This window comes from Rhinatrema bivittatum, chromosome 5 (genome assembly GCF_901001135.1).
Source record: "Rhinatrema bivittatum chromosome 5, aRhiBiv1.1, whole genome shotgun sequence".
Lineage (NCBI taxonomy): Eukaryota > Metazoa > Chordata > Amphibia > Gymnophiona > Rhinatrematidae > Rhinatrema > Rhinatrema bivittatum.
The window spans coordinates 357320393-357344191 of NC_042619.1; the positions used below are offsets into that span (position 1 = coordinate 357320393).

Consider the following 23799-nt stretch of genomic DNA (forward strand, 5'->3'; position numbering starts at 1 on the left):
CGGCTAATTCAGACCCAGATGCATCAGGTCGGGATCTTTTTTTTTTTTTTTTTAAATGGGAGGGATTCCAATATCGCCGGTGGGGGTGTCGCCGCAATAGCGGGGGCCTCCCCTCCAATAAAATATCGTAGCTCTAGGGCAAGTTTTTTCGTCTCGTGGCCAAGCATCGTGGCGGGGTACTGTCATCGACTTAAATAGCCAAAAATAATAGGTTGGGGGGGGGGGGGTGCAGCAGGCTGGCTGGAGATTTCCTGCCTTCCAGCTGTGCTGAACAGCCCTCCCCGTCCTGATCCAGCCCCTCCCTGCCCAGGCAGCAAAATAGGAGGAGAAGGAGCCTGGAGCAGAGAGAGCAAAGGGAGACCATTTTGGTAAGATTATGAAAGGATGAACGGGGACCATTGGGTGTGAGAAGAGAGGATGAGGGATGAGAGCAGATCAGATGAGGGGAAGGGGGGTGGGAAGTGTTTGGGTGTGAGAGAGAGGAGAGATTGATGCTGGTGTGTGAGTGTCTGCCAGATTGGGAGGACAGAGAGCAGTTGTAAGGAGGAGCAGGACCAGAGCAAGGAACAGATACCTCTCTCTCCTCTCCTTCCTCCTCCCTCCTCTCCTTCCTCCTCCATACCTCCCTCCTCTCCTTCCTCCTCCCATACCTCCCCTCCCCTCCTCTCCTTCCTCCTCCCATACCTCCCTCTCTCCTTCCTCCTCCCATACCTCCTCCCCTCCCCTCCTCCCATACCTCCCCTCCTCTCCTTCCTCCTCCCATACCTCCCCCCTCTCTCCTTCCTCCTCCCATACCTCCCTCCTCTCTCCTTCCTCCTCCCATACATCCCCTCCCCTCCCCTCCTCTCCTTCTTCCTCCCATACCTCCCTCCTCTCCTTCCTCCTCCCATGCCTCCCCCCCTCTCCTTCCTCCTCCCATACCTCCCCCTCCTCTCCTTCCTCCTCCCATACCTCCCTCATACCTCCCTCCTCTCCTTCCTCCTCCCATGCCCTCCCCCCTCTCCTTCCTCCTCCCATACCTCCCTCCTCTCCTTCCTCCTCCCATGCCTCCCCCCCTCTCCTTCCTCCTCCCATACCTCCCCCCTCTCCTTCCTCCTCCCATACCTCCCCTCCCCTCCTTCCTCCTCCCATCTCTCTCCTTCCTCCTCCCATACCTCCCTCCTCTCCTTCCTCCTCCCATACCTCCCTCCTCTCCTTCCTCTTCCCATACCTCCCCCCCCTCTCCTCCTCACCTCCCTCCTCTCCTTCCTCCTCCCCTCCCTCCTCTCCTCCCATACCTCCCTCCCCCCTCTCCTTCCTCACCTCCCCTCCTCTCCTTCCTCCTCCCATACCTCCCCCCTCTCCTTCCTCCTCCCATACCCTCCCCCCCTCTCCTCCCTCCTCCCATACTTCTCTCCTCTCCTTCCTCCTCCCATGCCTCCCCTCCTCTCCTCCTCCCATACCTCCCCCTCTCTCCTTCCTCCTCCCATCCTCTCCTCCCCTCTCTCCTTCCTCCTCCCATACCTCCCCTCCCCTCCTCTCCTTCCTCCTCCCATACCTCCCCTTCCCCTCCTTCCTCCTCCCATACCTCCCCTCCTTCCTCCTCCCATACCTCCCCTCCCCTCCCTCCTCCCCTCCCTCCCCCCTCTCCTTTCTCCTCCCATACCTCCCTCTCTCCTTCCTCCTCCCATACCTCCCTCCTCTCCTTCCTCCTCCCATGCCTCCCCCCTCTCCTTCCTCCTCCCATACCTCCCCCCTCTCCTTCCTCCTCCCATACCTCCCCCCCTCTCCTTCCTCACCTCCCTCCTCTCCTTCCTCCTCCCATACCTCCCTCCTCTCCTTCCCTCCTCCCAAACCTCCCCCCCTCTCCTTCCTCCTCCCATACCTCCCCCCCTCTCCTACCTCCTCCCATACTTCTCTCCTCTCCTTCCTCCTCCCATGCCTCCCCTCCTCTCTCCTCCCATACCTCCCCCTCTCTCCTTCCTCCTCCCATACCTCCCCTCCCCTCCTCTCCTTCCTCCTCCCATACCTCCCCTCCCCTCCTTCCTCCTCCCATACCTCCCCTCCCCTCCTCCCATGCCTCCCCCCTCTCCTTTCTCCTCCCATACCTCCCCTCTCTCCTTCCTCCTCCCATACCTCCCCTCCTCTCCTTCCTCCTCCCATGCCTCCCCCCCCTCTCCTTCCTCCTCCCATGCCTCCCTCCTCTCCTTGCCACTCCCCCACCCACTGCACTCTCCCTTGATCTCAAATTCTATCCCTCAGATCCTGGAACCTCTCTTCTCGCCAGATCCTAGGACCTACCCCCTCCGACATGTCCTACTCCCTTTCCCAATCCCAGAACCTCCCTCCCTCCTTCCCCCTCTTTTCCTCCCATCCCAGATTTTTGTTTTTCCCCCTTTCCTTGATCTTCCCCTTCTCTCATCCTTCCCTATCCCCAGTCCTCTTTCCTTCTCACACTCCTCCCTCCATCCCCAGTCCTTTCACCTTCTCCTCACCCCATCCCTAGTCCTCCTCCTTTCCTCTCCCCATCCCTGGTCCTCTCTCTCTCTCTCTCGCCTTCTCTTTTTCCCATCACTCAGAACTCACCCCCCCAACACATCACTTTATCCCCCAATAAAAAAAAATAAATTATACAGGTACAAGCAAGGTTGGAAAATGACAATTTTTATAACATAAAAGATGGAAATGTTTGCCAATCTGCTTCAGATTTCGCCAGCTTTTGCCAGATAATCTGTGCCTGAGCTGCTGCAGCAGCAAATTCTGGGTCTCTGCCTTACCCCTCCTGCTCAACGCTGCCCGACCTCACCCGGGAGTTTGGGGGAGGGGAGTAAACAGCAGCAACAGTGCCTGGGGGTGGCAAACTCCTAAATCTGCCTCTGCAGAAGCCAATTAAAAAGCAAACACCACCCAATAATCAACATCGCTAAGAATAAAACAATTCCTGCAATCCACACCTGTGAACTTCTGATTTCCAGTCATCCTAGGACTGTCGTGGGTTTGGAGGTGGGAGAAAAAGGGGGGGGGGTGCACAAATTTTATTCTCTCTCTCTCACACGCATGCTCACACATAAGCACTCGTGCCCTCACTCTCCTTCCCCTCCCACCTCCTTTCCCAGTCACTCCCGTCCTCCTTCACTCACACCCCCCCCCTTTTCACTTAAGTCCCTTTGGACTCCCCCACTCCCGGGCCTTTACTTCTTCCTCTTAGCAGCAGGATAACATCAGGAGCAGCCTGCAGGTCGTCTTCTTCCTGGGGGGGTGGGGAATAGAAACCTCGCCGTCATGTCATATTCAGGTGCCATGCGGGGGGATCTTCTCGCTGGCGGGGAGTGGGAACCCCCATCAGCCTATCATATTCAGGTGCTTGGCGCTGCGCAGGTGGTAGACCCCCCCCCCCGGGATGTCATTTTTAGGTGCCACTGCACAGGTAGTCCTGCCGGCTTTTGATCAAGCATAGATTAGGTGCAAGATTGAAAAGGCAAAGTAAGGTGACCGCTGCAGGGGTAGTTTTTTTTGGGATGAACTTTCTGCTGCCCCAAAATTTTGTGACCTGAAGTGGCCACCTCACCCTGCCTCGTTATAAGCATCGGGGGTTCAGTGCCCCCCTTCCGTACCCCCCTGAGAAGAATCGTAAGGTTCCTCGATGGGGCTGGCGTGCCCACTGCAGCTCTCTCACTCTCTCTCCATCCCTTCTACCCTAGTTCTCAGCTCCTTTCTCTTTTTCTCACCTCTCTTCCCCTCTCTCTCTTTCTCCTCATCTCTTCCCTCCCTGCAGCCTTCTCACTCTCCACCCAGGTCTTCTCCTCCCAACTGGGGATAAAGATGCAGCATTTCTGCCATCTACCCACCACTCCTGGGACCCCAGGGAAGCTTTTGCCACTTCCACCACTTCCGGGTTCCAATAAGGGCCAAAGATGCTTCTGCCACTTCGTGCTCCCCGGGCGACCAATCAGGGCAAAGTTGCTTGTGTCATCCCCTCCCCTGCTGGCCCAGAAAATCAACATGCTCCAGGTGAGTGAGCAATTGCATTTTTGAAAACTTGTATCTGAAGTTTTCCCCCCACTTTTATACCCCAGCCATTGCAATGATTATCCTCAGCTGGAAGCCACAGGACAGAATGCGAGTCCTGCAGACCCCACTATTTGTAGGCCCTAAGACTAACCAGTAAGCGTTACTATCAATGGCCAAGACTTCCCTTCCTCCAAACCTGCCAATGCTGGGTTTCCAATGCATGCAAATTTATCTCAGTCATATTCAGTGTGGATATTCCAAAAACCCAACTGATTGTGGGGGTCACTGGACCAGGTTTGAGGAGCCCTGCTGTAGTACGTCTCCATCTCAGCCCAAAAGGCCAAGAAGGGATGAGCCTTAGCTCGTAGCTCACAGCTTGCACTGCATCATACCCAAAAAGAGGCTGAGAAGTAACTTGCAGGTCACCTGTGCTGGACGGCAAAGTCTGATCAGGACTTGACTTGCTCAGAAACCATTCAGTGGCATTACCCATTTTCTTAAATAAATCAATGGTTATTAGTTTATTTACATCCTTGTGTTCTAGGACAGCTTAGATTAAAACATTTCAGAGATTTCACTTTAATAAATATGTAAGCAGCGGTGAACTTCAGGTAGTTATGAGGCAGGAAATCCACTTTTCTGTATCCCGTGACACAGTTCATGATCAAACATCAGCAGCACCTTCCAGCGCCGATAGCATATGAGAGAAAACTCCAGTTACAGGCCTGCTGAACTGCCAGGCCAAAGCAATGCGTGTGGCACACAAAGGCGTGTTTACCTGTTTGCCCTATTGCACCCGGGTCGCCATGTGATCCTTTTATGCCCTCTATGCCTGCGAAACCTACTTCACCAAGAGCACCTTTCACGCCAAAGATTCCTTTTTCCCCTGTGAAAAAAAACAGAAGAGGATTATATTCTTCGGCAAACCTTCATCAGGTTTGACAAGCTTTCTTCTGCTGTACGTTACTGCGAAAGGGGAAGAGTGATGGTGTTACCAGTTATACAGGCCGATTCAGTAAAGTCCGCGGGAGAGCGGGCGAATGCCCGCTCCGGTGCGCGCGATTCAGTATTTAAATTAGGCCCAGCGGCAAAAACAGGCAAAAGGAGGCGCTAGGGACACTAGCGCGTCCCTAGCGCCTCCTTTTTGCCGGCTTCGGTTCTCGAGCCCACTGACAGCCACAGGCTCGGAAACAGACGCTGGCAAAATTGAGCGTCCGGTTTTCGACCCGACAGCTGCCGGCCGACTTCCAATTTTTAAAAAATGTTTTTTTAAAACTTTTTTTTACTCTTTGGGACCTCCGACTTAATATCGCCATGATATTAAGTCAGAGGGTGCACAGAAAAGCAGTTTTTACTGCTTTTCTGTGCACTTTCCCAGTGGCGGAAGAAATTAGCGCCTACCTTTGGGTAGGCGCTAATTTCTGAAAGTAAAATGTGCGGCTTGGCTGTACATTTTACTTTCTGAATCAAGAGCGAATACCTAATAGGGCCCTCAACATGCATTTGCATGTTGAGGGCCCTATTAGGTTCGGCGGGTTGGACGCGCGTTTTCCGCCCCTTACTGAATAAGGGGTAAGGGAAAACGCGCATCCAAGGACAGGTTAACAGTGCGCTCCGTTGGAGCGCACTGTACTGTATCGGCCTGATAGCATCAAAATTCTAGGCTGGAATGATGCCATTCAGTTGTGCTAGAGTGGGGCAGTAGCCTAGAGGGTACCTTGTTGCCTCAGCTACAAATCTTAGATTATGAGCCTTCCGGGCACAGGGAAATACCTCCACTGCTCGAATATAATCTGCTTTGAAGTGCGGAAAAGTAGAATATAAACAAATTAAATACTAGCGCAGATACTCCAGCAGCCACATTGGAACTGAAGAAAACTGAATTCCTTGAACGTTGGGATAATTTTATTTCTGAGTCCAGTAGAAAGCATCTACAGATTTTTGGGGATAATTTTCAAACTCATATACGTGCACGGATTTGTGTGTGCAAGCGGCTTGTCATAATACTGGTTTGTGTGCACAAACGAACGCGCATAACCTGATTTCATGCCGACTTTTATGCATGCAAAAAAAAATAAAAAATAGGGCATTTTGTGGGAGGGGTGAAGTTGGGATTTGCATGCATATTTTTTTTATTTTGTAAAAATTATGCACATAAAAGTTGCACATGCAAGTTCAGCTCTGCAAAGAATAGGCGTAACATTGCGCACAGGTTTGGTTTGAAAATTGGTGAACCCTGCTAGCTATGCAGTTCATTCTTTTTAGAGTAATGCTGTGTGTATCATCTAGTAAATAAAACGTAAAAAAACAAAAACCCAATCAAACAAAAAAACCTGGCGTTAACTTATGCAAATAGCTGCTCCATAAGTTACCGCAATGTTACAACACTACCTTTTTCCAGACTGTGGGGTATGCAGGCTAGGAGGTGGACATTTCTAGAACTTCACCCTACTGCGACCCAGGACAGAGTTCTACATTGCTTCTTGTAACTCTGCTTTGTGCTTTATTATGGATCCTCGTGTGCCCATGGACTTATGTTTTGAACGGAGGCATGCGAGGAGCATGCACTATAATATTTGCTTTCTTTTGGTTATTGTTATCTTTATGTGTGGTTGATTTTTGAGAGGTACATCTGGAATATATTGTCAAAACCTTATAAATACAGATATATTTAAAAAAAACTTGTCTACAGATGACAATAAGGTTAAGTTTCTAGATTACACAAGTGCCTTTCCTTTGCTGGCTTGGGATGTTCTATGGTAACACTACTTATTTATTACCGGCCTTTCTTCTTTCCAGCTTGTTGTAAGCTTCCAAGTTCTCTCTCCCTGTTGATTGTAACTTTGACTTATTCCTACCATTGTTATCTGTCATTTTACTTGAATTGCTACTCCAGTTATTCCCTTGTTATATTGTAAACCGATCCGATATGGTTATTTACTATGAAGGTCGGTATAAAAAACTGTTAAATAAAATAAATAAATAAATATGTTCAGTTAAAGCTTTCCTTTGCCATTGGACATGCACAGATAAATATCAGAAGAAAACCATCCTAATAAACCACCAACCCCTCTCTCTCTCACAGATGTTATAATGGCCAGACACTTCCTTATAAGGAAAAAACAGGGCAGGACTAACCTGGTAAAGGCTAGGAGAATAGCTCCAAGCATCTGCAGCACAACCCTGGCCATCACATAACGCTAGAAATGAGACAATGGATGGTCTTGCTAGCCCCAAGAAGCACAGAGGGAATCCGGAAAGTGAAATGCAGAGAAAAGCATACGGGCCTTGGAGGAGATTTTCTGCACAGCCAAATCTTTGATGAGCACATTTTAAAGGGCCCAAATGATTCATTTATTCCACGGCACACCTTCTGCCTAAAGACGCTAGTAACTGAAATGCTACTTTAAAAAAAAAAAAAAAAGGTCACCCCCTGCACGGAATTCGTTTTGTAGCAAATAAAATAAGTAGAGTACCTGACGGGCCGGCATCGCCTGGGTCACCCCTAAAACCTGGCTCTCCTGGTAGGTTTATGGTGTCTCCCCGATCACCTGCAATAACAGAAAGAAAGGAAAACTGGAGCAAAGAATGAAACCAAACGCTTTTTTCTCAGCCACTCTTTTCTTGCCTCCCTCTTCACCGGGAGCATTCGGAACCCTAGGAAACTGCCCCCGGCTCCGTTCACTGTTAACGCTGCCGTCATCTTCAAACGCACAACGGGGAGCTGGGTCTCACCCTCTTGGGATTCTGCACCACGGTCCGGCCTCTATGGCTCGGCCATTGCAGTGAACGCCCTTGGTAAGTGGGGGGGGGGGGGGGGGGGGGGGCAGAATCCAGTAGCTGCGCTTAATCCTGCTGGTAGCAGCTGCCGGAGTGTGACGTCTGGGATTTCCTCCACCGGGTGCTGCGAATGCTGCCCCTAACGGCATCCCCAGCCCCTACCAGCCCAGCCCCTTCTGGATCGGATGCCATGGATCCCCCCGCTTTTTAAGCGCAGACTAACCGGTATCTCCGAAAGAGCCGCCATCTCCTGAAAGACCCGTGACTCCAGAAGTACCTTTTTCACCCTACAGGAAATTTTAAAAAGAACAAGCAGAGATGCATTTTATTTATTAAGAACAGATTTAAGCCTAAATCATTAAAGCATGATAAGAACAATAGGTGTTAGAACCGGGCGCGCCCTTTTACCAGCTCAGCACCTAACTCCGGCCTCGTCACTCTTACCAATAAGGAGAGGGGCAAGGAATGGCATGAGCGGAAACAGGACAGGGAAGGAAAAATCCTGGGGGGAGAGAGTAAGGGAAGGAAGCACAGAGTAAATGGGATGAAAGGGGAGACAGGCAGTGGACAGAGCTATATACAGAGATGGTGGAAAGAGGATAAAAAAAAAAAAGGTTGAATAAATGAAATAAAAAAAAAGAGAAAAATTTGAAAAGAGAGGAAGGAATGAGGAGATGCTGCTGGAAATGAGATACAGACTTGAGCCAGGCTCTATGGCTCAGCTCACCGATCAAATGTTCTAGCTTGGTGCCTTGTGGCATGTGCTAAAGAAAACCATCAATGCATAGGAATCCATTTTCAAACAGTTTGATTGGCTTAACGTCAGGGGTCAGCCGGATAAAACTCTGCCTTTAAAAATCCCCCCCCCCCCCGAAAAAAACCACAGGGGACAAGAGAACAACATTCCAAACACAACAACACTTAAAGGTCTCAATCAATTATGAACAGCTCTTATAGAAAGAGCTCGACGACATCCATACTCAGAACTCTCCATAAATGAAATAAGCTTATGAAGAGCCGTGTGCACCTTGGGCAACCTACTTATTGTAGGCATTATTTAAAAAATCATAGTCTGCATTGGTAATAAAACCAGAAAGCAACGCAAACAATGTGAGTTGTTTACTTTTGATTTGTAGACATTTAGTAGGGTCCAATCTATGAACCCTATATTTATTTAGCCATTTTATATGCTGTCGTTCCAAGTGAAGATCACAACAGTTTACATCACGACAAACATAATAGATATCTAATTACATTGATATGATGAGTTCTTATATCATACATTTTAGAGAAAGACACGTACATTAACTAAGGCGGTTGGGGGAGGGGAGATATAAGGGGTGAGAGGTTGCAGGGATTAGGTAGCATTTTTTTTTCAAAAGGTGATGAGGGAAATAAAGGGGGGCTTGAGAGAGGGTGTTTCAGATACATTGATATGTGCTGGGTGGGAAAGAGAGTGGTAATGAGGTCTATAGAAAGGTTCATCATGAGATTGTCAGTGTTGGAGCAAGTGATGATTTCAGAGAGGTTAAATAAGATTGTAGGCATGTTTTGAAGTCACGTCTGAATTTCTTTGTTTCAGTGGTCAGGTGTAGAGTTCTCAGGTAGAGAGTTCCAAAGTGTAGGGCCTGCAATGGAGAACATATGGTCTCTTATTTTTGTCAGATGTGTATTCTGTATTGATGACACAGCTCGTAATCCTTTATTATGAGATCTTAGTGATCTCTGTGGCTTGTATAGTTGTAGTGCCACCCCTACCAGGCCGGTGTTGTCAGAATGGAGGGAGGAATGTATTAATGTTAAGACTTTGTAATGGATTTGGGCTTGTATCGGTAGCCAGTGCAGAGCTATCAGTGATTGTGAGATGTGATCGAATTTCCTGGATCCTATTAGGAGTTTTGCTGCAACATTTTGTAGTAGTTGTAGTTTTTTGGAAGACCTTTAGATGCGCCGAGTAGAAGAGAGATGCAGTAATCTATGTTTGAAAAAATGAGGGTTTGTAGTACTGTACTGAAGTCTACGAGTCAGCAATGGTTTCAGTCTATGTAGTAATCGCAGTTTAGCATAGCCTGATCTGATTAATTTGTTTACGTGTATTTCCATAGTTAGGTTCTCATCAATCTGTAATTCTAGGTTCCGTACTTGGTCTGAGGGTGTAATATTGCCCAGATCAAGAGTCTGTGGGGACTTTATTAGAGGATTTCTTCTTAACAGAATGATTTCAGTTTTTTTTGTGTTTAGAAATAGTTTGCGATTAGATAGTTCATGTTGAATAGCCTTCATGTATGATGCCAGCATCCTTTCTGTATTTTCAATGGAAGTGGTGTATGGTATGAAGAACTGAATGTCACTGGCATATAGGTAAGAAGGCAATTCCTAGATCAGATAGTAATTTATATAGTGGAAGCATGTAGATGTTGGAGAGAGTTGCGAAAGTGCTGAACCCTGGGGGACACCAGCGTTGATCGGGAAGGTGTCCGAAATATGGTTGCCCAGTTTGTTTTGGAATGTCCTTTTTGATAAGAAGAAGGTGAACCACTTCATTACATCTTCATCAATTCCGATTTTTCTCAGCTGATGGCATAGAAGGGTATGGTCCACAGTGTCAAAGGCAGCCAAGATGTCAATTAGCACCAGGATATGTCATTGTTAAATCCCTATAATATGGGGGTCCATCAAGGATACAAGTAAAATCTCGATAGAGCAATTTTTTTCTGAATCCAAATTGGTTTGGATGTAAAATATTGTGGTTATCTAAATAGTCTTCTAGTTGTGATAATACGGCTTTTTCAAGAATTTTGGATAGAAAGGGCAAGTTGGATATTATTATTTTTTACTTTTAATTATTTTGTAAACCATTGTGATGGAATATTTTCTTAATGACGGTATATAAAACCTGATAAATAAAAAATAAAAAAATAAATATAGGTCAATAGTTTTCCCAATTTTATTTTTTAGGATAGGTTTTATCACTGCTTGTTTCACCCTGTCTGGGACTAGACCTTCCATGAGAGATTGATTAAGGATGTGATTGTTGGAGTGATAGTGCTATGTATTAGTTTTAAGGAGCTAACTGGGATGGGGTCAAGAGGGTGATTTGCAGGTTTTAACTTAGAAATTATTTGTAATTTTATTCTGTCGAAGGTGGTCCTTTTAGCTGGGTCATGAATTTCTTCATGTTCTCTGATCAATGGATATGCAGAGAATTGTTTTTTTAAGTCTGGTTATTTTTTCTGACAAATGTTTGGCATAGTCGTTGCAGGCATTCTTAGAGAAGCGGTTGTTGCTCAAGATAGAGGACGATGGGTCCTAGATTAGGTGTTTAACGACATCAAAGAGTAATATAGAGTTAAATATCACTCCATGAATCTGTTTAGCATAGTGTTCTTTCTTCACTTTATTGATAGAAGGCTGGTATTGTGAGAGCAGTGATCTGTATTTTCCAAGTGATTCTGAGATCTGGCTTTTCCACCAAAGTTTCTCATATTTTCTGAATGATTGTTTTGTGTATCTTAATTCTTCATTGTACCAAGGTTTCTTGTGTTTGGAGGAATATTGGTAGGGTTGGAATGATTTTGTTTGGATTGGGCTTAGGTTGTCTGCTATTTCTTTAACCATGATATCCCATGTGTCAAATGATTCAGAAGCATTAGGAAAGTTGAGGTCAATTAGTTTATCTTTTATAGTATTAGCGAGAAGCTCAGGCTCTATCTTTTTTCTGAAGGAAAATGTCTGGTTGATGTTTGGATTTTGAGTTGTTGTGTTGAAGATGGTTATATCAACTTTTAGTAGTTGGTGGTCAGACCAAGGCAGAATCATGTGAGAGGTATTTATCATGCAATTGTGGTTGGTGAATATGTCCAGTTTTATGTGTTGGTTCGGTTACAAATTGTGACCATCCCATTGCTTCCATACTTCCTAAGAAGGTTTCACATGCAGAGGATTTGTTTGTTCTATCAACATGTATGTTAAAGTCACCTACTATGAGAATGGATTCGGGTAAAGGGAATGCTTTGGTGAATGCTTCAATAAGAGGTGAACAGTCTTTTTGTAGTATTCCAGGGGGACAATAGACAATACAGATGTTTAAGTGTGGCAATTTAAGTATTGCCACATTGTAAGGAATATTAACCTCTAACTTGTATGGAGTACGTTTGAGCTCTTTTTACTAATAATTAATAATCCCCCTCCCCTAAGCTTGAGCCTGGGGAAATGAAAGATATCATAAATGGGAGTGTTCATTATTGTTCAGCCAGGTTTCAGTGATGCAGAAGATGGCCGGGTTTAATTCCTCAAGTAAATTATTTTTTAGGGGGATCTTTTTCGAAATAGACTGCGCATTTAGAAGAAGCAGTGAGAATATTAGGTAGGAGTTAGCTGCTGAGGAGTTGTTGTTTCTTGTGCAGTAGATTAGGTAAGTGTTTGTATGCTGTTTGATTTTAGGGAACTTCTTAAGGTTTCTATGTGAATCTTGTTCAATCTTAGTTGATGTGAGATGTTCCTGCTTCATTTTCCTTATATGGTCAGGTCAGAAGAGAAGAGCATCAGCAGGCTTCACTTCAGGCACCCATGAAGGGGTGCACAAACAGGCATGCTCCTTTGTTGTGCTCCTTCGTGCATGCGTGAAGGGTGCACGCCTCTGGTGTTTGTACAGCAGTCTTGAGCGCTGCTGGGATGCGGTGGATGATCTCAGGGGCAGGTAGTGCGTGGGAACAGTCCCATGGGGACCAGTGAAGCTGGTGAGCTGTTTCCTCCTTCTGGGAGGGGGAGAGCGCGCCTTGAGTGTCTGCCGGCTTCCTCTCTCCACCTCCTACCTGCTCCTGCCGGTGTTACCGTTGCCCTCTGCTCCCTTCGGTTCCACTGGGCAGGTTGCGCGCCTTCCTCAGCCTCTCTCCCGGCGTTCGCTTCGTGGTCATGATCTCAGAGTTGCCACATCACCTCATCTATATAGTCCTGATGATTTAAGATGACTACAGTGCTGCCTTTATCTGCAGGCTTAATAGAATGAACCCTTGATAATTCACTAACAGAATGGTGTTCTTGCTTAGATAAAGTAAATCTATAGCAAGAACAACGTGACTCCATTTTTGAAACGTCACGAGCACTATTTCTTTCAAAGTCAACAAAATAGAGTCTATCGGTCCTGGAGATACCTAAATAGACTTATTTCTGACCATAGATCTAGATGTACTCACAGGTGGATGATCATTAAAATGTAATTTTAATAATAATAAATTGCAAAATCTATAAAAATCCACTTGGAACTAGAATGAATCATTTTGGGAAGTCGGCAAAGCATAGAGACCTTTCGGCAACACACTTTGTTCCATGAAAGATAACATAAGATCTGATAAATTAATAATCGCAGTGTCTGGTTGTTCATATTATGAGTGATTGAATGAGTCCAAACTTTGGACTGTATATTTGCTCGATGTTCCTTCCAGGATAATAAATATTTTAAATAAATAAGCCCAATTAAATATATGGTCCATATTCAGCTGATGTGCGGCTCTGCTAGTTAGCTGGATAAATGTAACTGGCTAATTAGCGATATATATTCAGTGTTGCAACTGCACCAATGAATCTACCTGGCGAACTTTAAGACAGCTCTTTGGGGGTGTCCTGAATGGACCCAAGCTTGAGTGCTGCTCTTGTACTTGCCTGTTTGTTGCTGTTTCTTTCAATTATGCTGCCTAAACGTAAAGACAACGCAAGTGAGGGTTTTTCCCCTCTATCTCTACCCAGCTGGTGGAGCAGCCGCTGATTACCACCTTTATGACTCCCGGAGCTGCGCTTGTCGGTGGGATTAACCCCGCTGTGGAGTCGGTTGGAGGAGAACCGTCTTTGCTTGGGGATGAGGTTTCCCTCAGCCCCACCGACATCAGGCCACTGACGGTTCGGAGAGAGTTGGCTTTGGGTGTGTTGCAGACGTCGCTGAATGATGATGTCAGCGACTTGCTGCAAGAGGGAGTACCCGGAGCTTCTCAGGAGCCAGTACTTGCTTCATCTTCGCAGTTGGGGAAAGAGGAGGATTTTCCTTTTCATAATGTTCTCCCCCTGATGGTACCCCCTCAACATTGGGTGAGCTAATTTTGTCTCTGATCAAACCTGCTGTGGGAACTTACAGCTGGGCTCTCAGTTGCTATTAAAACTTGCAATAATAAGATGGATTTGCTTATTACTTCTCTTAACTCTAAAAATTAAAGCCCATGAATGCACTTCCAACAATTCCATGAATTTAATCAGGCAACAATTAAAGATAGAAGCGCTTTATCCAGAAGGCTTGAGTTATTAGAGAATTGGAGTTGTCGTCTGAATCTCAGATGAATTAACTCTCCTAGAATTATGGGAGGGCTTCCGTTATCTGCATGTAAAAGATATCTTTGGGAAGTGCTTCTTATTCCAGAGACTGAGTTTCCTTTAATTAAGAAAGTGTATTTTTTTGCCTATCACTTCAGTTGAAAGACGCCCACTTGTGGATTCCAGTGGACTTCCTTTTGATATGCAAAATCTTGCTACTTTTCTTGAATCTTTTGGTTTTGAAATTATTGATCGTTCCGCTTTACTTGTCTCCCTGATATCTGAGCAAGACATTAGTAAATTAACATCTTGTTACTTTCATCACCTTAACTCTGATGTTTGCATGTTTCCCGATATTTCTAAGATTACACAGGAAAGGAGAAAAGGGTTCCTTGCTACGAGACAGAAAACTATTTCCTCAGGCGCAACTTTTCTTCTAAGATACCCTTGTAAATGTTTAGTTAAAAAAAGACAGTGATTGTTGCATATTTTTTGCCCCAGAACAGCTGAGAGTTTTTCTTGATTCTTCTATTCAGCATTAGCACTCATAGGAATCTAATGTCCTTGTTGGTATGTTACGCAGTTCTGTTTTTCAGGATTATGCCTTTTCTTCTATACTTGTTTCTTTTACACTCCTCGTCTTTATAGCCTCCTCCTTTCACTGATTTATTAACCATGTATTAAGCCAAGTTTTAATAATTTTTTCTTTTTTCCTCCTTAAGAACATGCTTGCTTCAATATTTGGCTTACACACTATTTCCTATTTGTTTCAAACTTTGTATGTATCTGAAAAATAAAAAATAAAAAATAAAAAAAAGCTCTTCAGGCTGATCCGAGTTATATGGCTAATTGATCCAGCTAACTCCACCCAGTTGTGCCCCCAGAACACCCCTAACTGATCATCTGGCTAGAATTTAGCTGGAGAAGTGCCCAAATTTTCATTGAGCCGGTCAACTTCTTAGTTAGCTGGTTCAATGCTTTTGAATATGGACCTCATCCTAAATCTTGCCAGTCAAAGTTTTCCCAGTTTGATTTAGGAGAATTTTCAGTTGAAAATCTAACTGGTTAGATTTAGCTGAAAATGACGAGCTAAAATTTAGCTGGTTATTTCTGCTACTCAACAACTTTTGTAAAATTCGCCCGGCAGGGCATTTTTGGCTGCTGTCCTCATATCCTTTCTCAACCCCCCCCAAAAAAAAAGGTTTGAATTCTGTTCAGAATTTAATTCTGTGTGCTTGGAAACAAAGATTATTCCTGATTAATATTCTAAAGGTGAGCTTTGTGAAAGGTGTATGCGATACCCAATTTCCAATGTTTAGGTCACCACGTTAATATACCATTGGTGTCATGTCAAGACCAGATCGTTGTATTCTGGGTAAGCTGAGAAAATTTAGAAAACGTTTTCAAAGTAAACTTACTCTTCTTCCTGTTTGTCCAGGGAAGCCTCTAATACCAGGAGGACCAACTTGACCATGATATCCTTGGACCCCAGCACCTCCTGGATCACCAGTTTCTCCTTTCTCCCCTCCTCTATAGCTTGGTTGTCCCGGCAGCCCAGGAAAGCCTGCTTGTCCAGGATAACCTGGCATCCCTTTACTGCCTGTAAAAAATATCATATTCAAAACAGAAAACTTTATCAATAGATTAAAGAATATAAAAAAATCACATCTCTGTAATCTGGGTCTGCTTTTAGAGAGTCATTTTCAAACAACCCACCGTGGATATCTTTTTACGTGCAGACTTTAGCCGGGATTTTGAAAGCAGGGACCAAAAAAAAAAAAAAATTTGTGGGTGCGCGCGAAATCCCCCTTCCTCTCCCCTGCGGCGCACAATGGCAGAGTTAATTCTGCTCGAGAGTGTACATTTCCACACACACATACTTTCAGAAATCAAAACAGTATGTGTGTCAATCCCGATCCTCCACCCCATCAGAAATCCTATTCAGTGTGCACATAAAAAGTACACACAAAATCGTGCTCCGCGTGTACTTTTATACACGTACCCACCAGCACCCAATGGAACCAGTAGCCCTGTCACAAGATAGGGGCAAAGAGTGGCTGGTGCCATTTTGAATAATGGAACCAGCCAGCAAGAATGGGTGAGTCCTGGAGGGGGGGGGAGGGGTTGGGAGAGTGGGGTGGGTTGGCGAGGGGAGGTCAGCTGGTTGGGGGGGCTCAATATTGGACGAGTTTTTCTTTTGTTTTTTTTTAATACCCCCCAAAACCGATAGGAAAAACAAAACAAACTTTTGTGTTTTCTCCTATCATCTTTTTTTATTTCTAAAATGCAACAAAATAGAAAATGCTGATGAAATTTCCTATTTTGGTGAAAACAAATGCCCACCTGTAATATTTACATAGATCCAATAAAAGCTATCACAGCCTCCGAGTCTGCCATACCAAGACAGCACTAACAACCTTTCTCAGGAAAAAGCAGCACTACAAATATTACACCAGAACCTAGAAGGCCAATACACTTCCTACTGAATACAGAACAAGCCGCACTACTGTACAGCACTACACAGAAACTACACACTAGCAGAATTCCTTCACCATGGTCACATATGCAGAACCAATGGTGTACCGAGGCTGGGGTCCAGACTACAGTGGGGACAAGCATCAGGAGGGGGGGCATGTTGTGACCCTCTCCTCTCACTCATTGCCCATGGAGTTCCCTCCCCCCCCCCGCAGACAGAAGAAAATAACGCACAGTAGTGCGGTGCTGACATGCCCATGGGGTCCACCCCCCCCCCCCAAAATTGCAAGAAAAAAGTGCTGACACAGCACTGACGTGCCTGTGGGGTTCCCACCCCTACCGGCTGAAGAAAACCACGGCAACACCGAAGCGCCTGCACGCCCCATGGGCCAGAGGAGGTGAAGAGAGGTAGGCAGTGGGAGGGGTGAAACTTTTCACACACCCCCCAACAATTCTCCCTCCCTTCCTAACTCCCTCATTCACTCAGCTCCCCCTGCTTCCCTTCTCTCCCATGTCCCCTTCCTTCATACCGAGAAGGGAGGAGAGGAAAGAAGAGCCGAGCTGAGTAAAGGAAAAGCAAGAGGAGGGAGAGGGTTGCGAGTGAGGGAAGGGAATGAGTGAGAGGGGCAGGAGGGAAAGGGGAGGGAGGAAAAGGGGAGGGAGGAGGAGGAGTGAGTGAGGGGAAAGGGAAGGGATGAGAGGGGAGGGGAGGAATGCTGAGACTTGGCTTACAAGCAATTGCTTGGGGACGGCCATCTTGGATCTCTCAGAAAAGCATATTTTAAAATGTAACTTGCAAATAAAGGTCAAAAAAGAAAAAGTGATACCTTTTGATTAGTCTAACTCAGTACATTTTTAACTTCATCCAAGTGGACTGACACAGCAACCTCATTATTCAAAGTTTTATGTAGCACAAATTGAAAACATAAAACAAAATGACGACTTGGTAAGCAAAACTATATTAAAAATGGACTTAAAAACAGTTTCATTTTCACTTGTTTTTAAATTGCTTTAGAAATGAGCTCAGAGGACTTTTATTGATATCTAATACCCACTGCTGCTGCTGATCATTTCCATAGCACTAGATCTGCTGAATCTTACCACTTACTGCCCAGTGCAAATGCTCCAGTATCCAATGCTAAGTTCTCAGTATTTTTTTTGTGTTTGGATAATGTCAGTTTCGGCATACGGTACACAACGTGTGTAAGTCAGAATGCTGTAAGTGTGGCTATTTGATGCCTTTCTTACCCTGAAATCCCACATCGCCTGGGAGACCGGTGTACCCGTGATCTCCTTTTTCACCTTTGACCTCCATCAACATCTCGGGCATGATCTTTGGTGCATCTCCTGACTTTCCTGGCTCCCCTCGGTCACCTGAAAATGATTAATAAAACTGTGATGTTTTACTCCGATGCAAAATGAGGAACTGAAATCCATGCTCCGCTCCTGGCTCTGGCCAAAAGTAGGCACGCAGGTGTGGAAATGGAGGAATCTCTGAAACACAGGCGGGGCTCATTTGATATCAACTCGCACGGTGAAAGCTGAAAACTAGCCGGGGGCTCTGGGAAATCCTGTGGTGCAGAGGGCAGTTGCATATTATCTGTTCTCTGCAACAACAGTAGGACCCCTTGCTGCCTTTTATCAGGTTAGTTTCAGAAACTGGACTTGCAAAAAAAAAAAACCCCTGTAATTTTACAAAAATTTCATGGCACCCATAGTACATCGCAATACCTAAATGCCATATACAGGGCAGGACAGAGGAAATAGGACATCTTGGGTAGTACGTTTCAAGCATGTATTCACGTAAATGGCTGCAGTAAAACAGAATTATGCACTAGCCTTGTTACGTGCACACGTTTATGTAAACTGCTGGGAGGCATTCCCGTGGCTGGAGTGGGGAACCTCTGCGCATGCTTTCTGAGTTTAAAACGTGGGCGTGGCAGTTAACCCCCGCGTTAAGTCACACCCTCCAAAGAGCGGGCCAATAGCTGTACGCGAGGCAGTGCGTGCGAGCGAGCGCTCAGCCCAAGGAACCGGGAGGATTTTTCAAAGCCAACTCCAGCGGCTAACGCTGGGGCTTTGGGAATTCTCAGTGAAGTCTGGGGTGCGCGCGTTACCCTGCGGACTACTGTGAGGGGCTGATATGAAAACCAATCCGTTGTTATACTCCTGCTGGTTGAAGTGAAAGTGGGGGGGAGGGGGGACAGGTGCTTTCTATCTTTCGTAATCACCAGATGCCCCCATGTGAACCATATTACATCCTAGGAATCAACTGAAAGGGGACAGCGCCCCCAAAAGTCTGGGAGAATGAATCAGAATTTATTTTCCCCCGGCATTTCTCCCTGTGCTGGCCTGAATATTTTTTCCTGAATCCTTTCTGACTCCCAGCCCATTGTCGAGAATCTTCTGTTTGATGATCTGATGATACACAGGGCCTTCTTGTTATCATTTTGAGATCAAGGGTCTTGCTTGTGGGGGCAAGGCAGAGGTGAGCTCACACCTTTGCTTCGGGGCTGGACAGAGGCAGGGCTGGACATGTACACAGTCAGGATGGCTGTAACATAATATTACAGGATAACCTTATCAAATGTCAGACCGACTTAGCTGATCTGTGCTGTATCAAAAAAAAAAAAAAAAAATTAGCAGAAGACAGCCTAGACTTTAGATCTTAAAGGCAGTCTTAAGTTCATTTTAACAGGAAAACATTTATTTCAATAAAGCAAACATGATTGTTTGAACTGTGGCCCGTAGAATTATTTTTGAAAGGTTTTGCTGTCTTAGGGCTTCATTTACCAAGCATTTTTCCTTATAGACACAGAATGGGAGAAAAGCCTTAGTAAATCAGGCCCTTATGCCTGTAGGCTTTCTGTATGGCACACCAGGGGAGTAACTTTACATACATTTACTATTTTTAGGATTCTATAGAAGTGTTCTAATTAAATCTTTTCTTGTATTTTTTTTCTGTGGTGATAGTCCCATACATGCACATTCTGAGAGCGAACCGCTTCATGGTTATTATTATTATTTCGACTAGCGGCTTCCTGCCTTCTCTCTTGGGCTTCCAGCTTTATTAGAATTGGCCCAGGCCAAGGCCGTACCCAACATATGCCTACTTTCACAGCCACCCAGGGTTGCCCATCTGCATTCTTCTCACCCACTGCAGGGCACGGCCCTCAGCAGGGGACTCCCGTTGCAACACCCCCCCTCCCTTCCCCGTCAGCACGCGCACCCCCCGAATCCTGCCCCATTGTGTCGCTGCTGTGCGAGGGCTGGGGAGGCGAGAGCCGAGCCCTGGGATCACAACTGGCGAGCCTGAACGCCTAGTGCCATTGCCACAGACGAGGACCGATAGATACCTTTACGCCCTAGAGTACCAGATACACCTTTCACACCGGTAAAGCCGGGAGTACCGGTGGTTCCCTTGGCTCCTTTCCACCCGGGCCTTCCCTTCACGCCGATCATGCCCTGGAAACCTTCCATGCCTGCCGAACCCTTGACACCTTTTTCAAAAGAAGATCAAACACTGATTATTGAAGTATATTAGGAAACAAAACACTAACTACAGAGGCATACAGAGGGAAATTTTCAAAAACATTTCTGCACATAAAATAGCGTGTTCATGCATGGAAACGGAGTCTTTGAAAGTCGTCCATCCCATTTAAAGATAATGGCCAATGCAATAAAGTGCGTTCAGCTGAATGCTCAAGTTTTACCCACACACTTGATTTTACCCACATTTTGTACAGGTAAACAGTATTCCTGATGCAGGAAGGAGTTTTCAGCACTTCAAAGCGGATTACATTCAGGTACTGTAGGTATTTCCCTATCCCCAAAGGGCTCACAATCTAAATTTTGTACCTGAGGCAATGGAGGGTGATATATATGTGAGCCTAAGTCTGAGACCAATGTGGAAACCATGGCTCACCCAGAATCCTCTGCTGCATTGGCATGTTTGCAGCTCTGACCATAAGAACGTCAACTGCCTTACTGACCCCTGCCTTGGAGAAACTACAGGAGACATCTGGACTGCAGCAGATGTCGTCAAACTTATGACGGAAGATCATGGGGATACAGAAAAGCAGGAGGAAAAGGACAGAATCTCACAGGCTGTTTCCACTAATTGATACCAGCGAGGCCGGAGCCGTGGAGACCTCCCGGAGGGTGAAGATCTGAGAGTGAAAAAAACCTGACAGGACAAAGAACGAACAGAAGATTGACGTGAGCGGCAGGCACGGGGGCCTCAATTGGGCTTCAAGGTGGGAGGGGGAGCAGGGTGGCTTAGATTTAGTTTGTCTTTTTTGACACAAGACACATGGTACGTGATCCTCCCATAGATTCAAGCACTTTGGGGATTGAGACTGTGTTATCTATAAAAAAAAAAAAAGAGGACTTTACTAATGTACAGGGAGACACACAGGAGTAGTTCTGTAAAGAGGGAGCTGCTACTTCGTTTCTCCCAAAGGCACCATAATTGCTTTTTGATATGCAATAATAAACTTAAACTTGTTTCTACTAAAGATGGTATGGGGCCTTTGTGTTCATGGGGCAGCACCTTTAAGCTGATTCAATGCTTAACAAGGGTAAACTGACTTGCCCAAGGTCACAAGGAGCGACAGTGGGACTTGAACCCTGGTCTCCTGGTGCGTAGCCCACTGTTCTAACCACTAGGCTACTCCTCCACTCCAGGGATATGCCATGCAAACGAGGACATTAAGCATTCCCCTCCTAAAGCAGAAAGAGGAGCTGGCTGAGCGAACATTTTTTTAATGCTGAATCTCCTGCCAGGGCTCCCCCCATTACACAGAAAGTAAAGCAGTAGAGGCTCGACAGTTAGGGATGTGCACTGATTTTTTTGTGTGTGTTGTTTTCGTTTTGGGTTTTTTTGTGTTTAATTTCGTTTTTTTAAATGGTTTGGGGTATTTTTTTTGTGTTTCCCTAATTCTGTATTTAATGGGCACTAACTCATAATAATAATAATTATATAAAGTTTTGTCTTTTTTTTTTGCTCCGGGGCGCTCCTGAAAGAAGACCAAAGAGACAATTTCATTGCCATGGTCTACTTCGTCTAAAACGAATGCACATTCCTATAGACAGTACGTTTATTTGTTTAATTCTAACTGTGGCTAGATAGCCAGCTAGGAGCTCAGCAAAAGATTTGCTTCTATAAACTCTCTCCCCTCCCGAGTTAAAATGTACATTCTGCCTGTGCTAACCACACATTTATTTTAACTCAGTGCATGCACATTTTAACTCCCGATGCAATAGCACATCATTAGCTTATTGCATTAGGACTTTAAAAAAAATGTACTCTGTGCGTTAAAACTATGAATTGAAATTCAGCGCATAGGCTCTTATGGTCAGATTTTAATGCGTGTAAATCCTGGGGTTTTTACGCACATGGCCGGGCCTTACAAGCGCTGGGCCCATTTTCAAATGGGCCCAGCCACACGCGTAAACCCCAGGACGCGAGTAAGTGAAAAGGAGGAGGTCCAGGGGGCAGAGAGGGGCGGTCTGGGGGGGCAGGGCTGGAGGTGCCGGTGTAGCAGCCATGTGTCGCTGTGCCGGGGGAAGCGAGCACAGGCAGTCGGCCTGCGCGCAAGTTGCTTCTGCTCCGGAGGAGCAGCAACTTACAGGACAAAATAAAATAAGGTATGGGAGGTTAGGTTTAGGGGTGGGGAGGAGAGAGGAAGGGGAAGGGAATTGGGGAAGGCCCCGACGCATTGCCATGCGAAAGTTGCTGATTTCGACCCCCCCCCATGACGCATTTTATAATGCATGTTATAAAATTGCGTGTCCATGTGCGCGTGTATTTTTTTTTAAATCTGCCCTTAATGCACAGATTATCATAGGCCTGAAGGCTAGGCACGTATTGTCACTATGTGTAACTTTATGTGCAGAGAGGGGCAGGGCTCAGGTGGAGCTAGCACATATGCGCATTCTTTGGAAGGTTTGAAAGTATGTGCTGTAGGTTTGTACCCGCTCAAATACCAGGTGCAGATCTTTGCATGTACTTCGCCTGACTCAATTTTCAAAGGAACTCTTTTTCCATTTGAAAATGGACATAATGTCTGTGGGTGAAAAGTACTCGCAAACTTTCCACTTCTGTGCGCAAGCCCCTGCGTACAACCCCTGCTGTTTTAGAATGAAGTAAGCAAAGAACAATACAGACATAATCGAACTGTACCAGCTCTGTCGTGGATTTAGTTTAATTTTTCAGGGAAAATTTAAGGCTCCAATGCAATCGCTTATCAATGGCTTTAAATTTAACATGCATATCTGTAGCACCCTGAACAGTAAGCAGAGCAATGAGGTTATGAAGGCGGACCACAGGACTCGTTACAGAAAATACAAAATGGTATTTATATAATTGCTGCCTTAAATGATTTACCTTTTAGACCCGGAAGGCCGTGCATCCCATCCAAACCCCGAAGGCCAGGATTACCAGATAGGCCTCTGTTGCCTGGTGCGCCAAAGTCACCTGGATCACCTGACAGACCTTTCATACCCGCAGGACCAGGTGCTCCTTGATCCCCCGCGACACCTCGCTCACCAGTCAAACCTGTAAAAATAATTACAAGCAGAACGGCAGGAGATCTTCGAGGCCTGGCTCAAGCACTAATGGTATTTGCATATAAGACACAGCAGAATCCTTCAGTCTGATCAGCCTTATCGGACCACTCTGTGCGGGACACAGGAGGACCTTGGAAAATAAATTAGGCCCTTAGAGGACATTATTCCAAAGTAAACCATGATATGTGGCTTAATAGAGTTCTGTGACTGTTCTAGGACAGCACATAAATCAGAAAGAAATGAAATTAGTAGCAATGGGCATTTGTTGGAAAAAAAAAAAGCGTAAAATACAAGGCCATTTCTGATTCATTCCGAATGGACGGTGCTTCCAAAACGAACACACATTTTTAGTTTCTTTCGTTTTCGGCAATTCCTGCACACAAGGTCGGTAGTCGCGTATGCAAATCGGTAATTTGTGCGCACAACCAAACTGTGCGTGCAGCTAGGAACTGAGTGCACATTTCGGTAGCAGCGCGCACAATTTGCCGATCTGTGCGCACAATTTCTGAACTGAGCGCGCAAGTTGCTGAAAAAGAAACAAACAAAAGAACCCAACCGTCCCCCCGCCCCCCCAGAATAAACTTGGCCGAAATAAAAATCTCCACTGAAACAAAATGAAAATATTTGGCCTGCATATCCCTAGAAATTAGGGTCCTGTACCTTTTAATGGAAGCAAAAAACAAA

The 23799-nt window shown here is 45.7% G+C and overlaps 1 protein-coding gene across 1 annotated transcript in view; it reads right to left on the minus strand.

The window, feature by feature from the left end:
* Window positions 1-23799, minus strand: part of COL4A2 (collagen type IV alpha 2 chain) — a 367855-nt gene that overhangs the window by 27245 nt on the left and 316811 nt on the right. The window contains exons 31-37 of the mRNA XM_029604712.1: window positions 22934-23104; window positions 19902-20045; window positions 17794-17919; window positions 15489-15670; window positions 7994-8057; window positions 7467-7541; window positions 4769-4876 (exon numbers count right to left, since the gene is read on the minus strand). Coding sequence (XP_029460572.1) covers window positions 4769-4876; window positions 7467-7541; window positions 7994-8057; window positions 15489-15670; window positions 17794-17919; window positions 19902-20045; window positions 22934-23104 — 870 coding nt within the window. The remainder of the gene's footprint in view (window positions 1-4768; window positions 4877-7466; window positions 7542-7993; window positions 8058-15488; window positions 15671-17793; window positions 17920-19901; window positions 20046-22933; window positions 23105-23799) is intronic.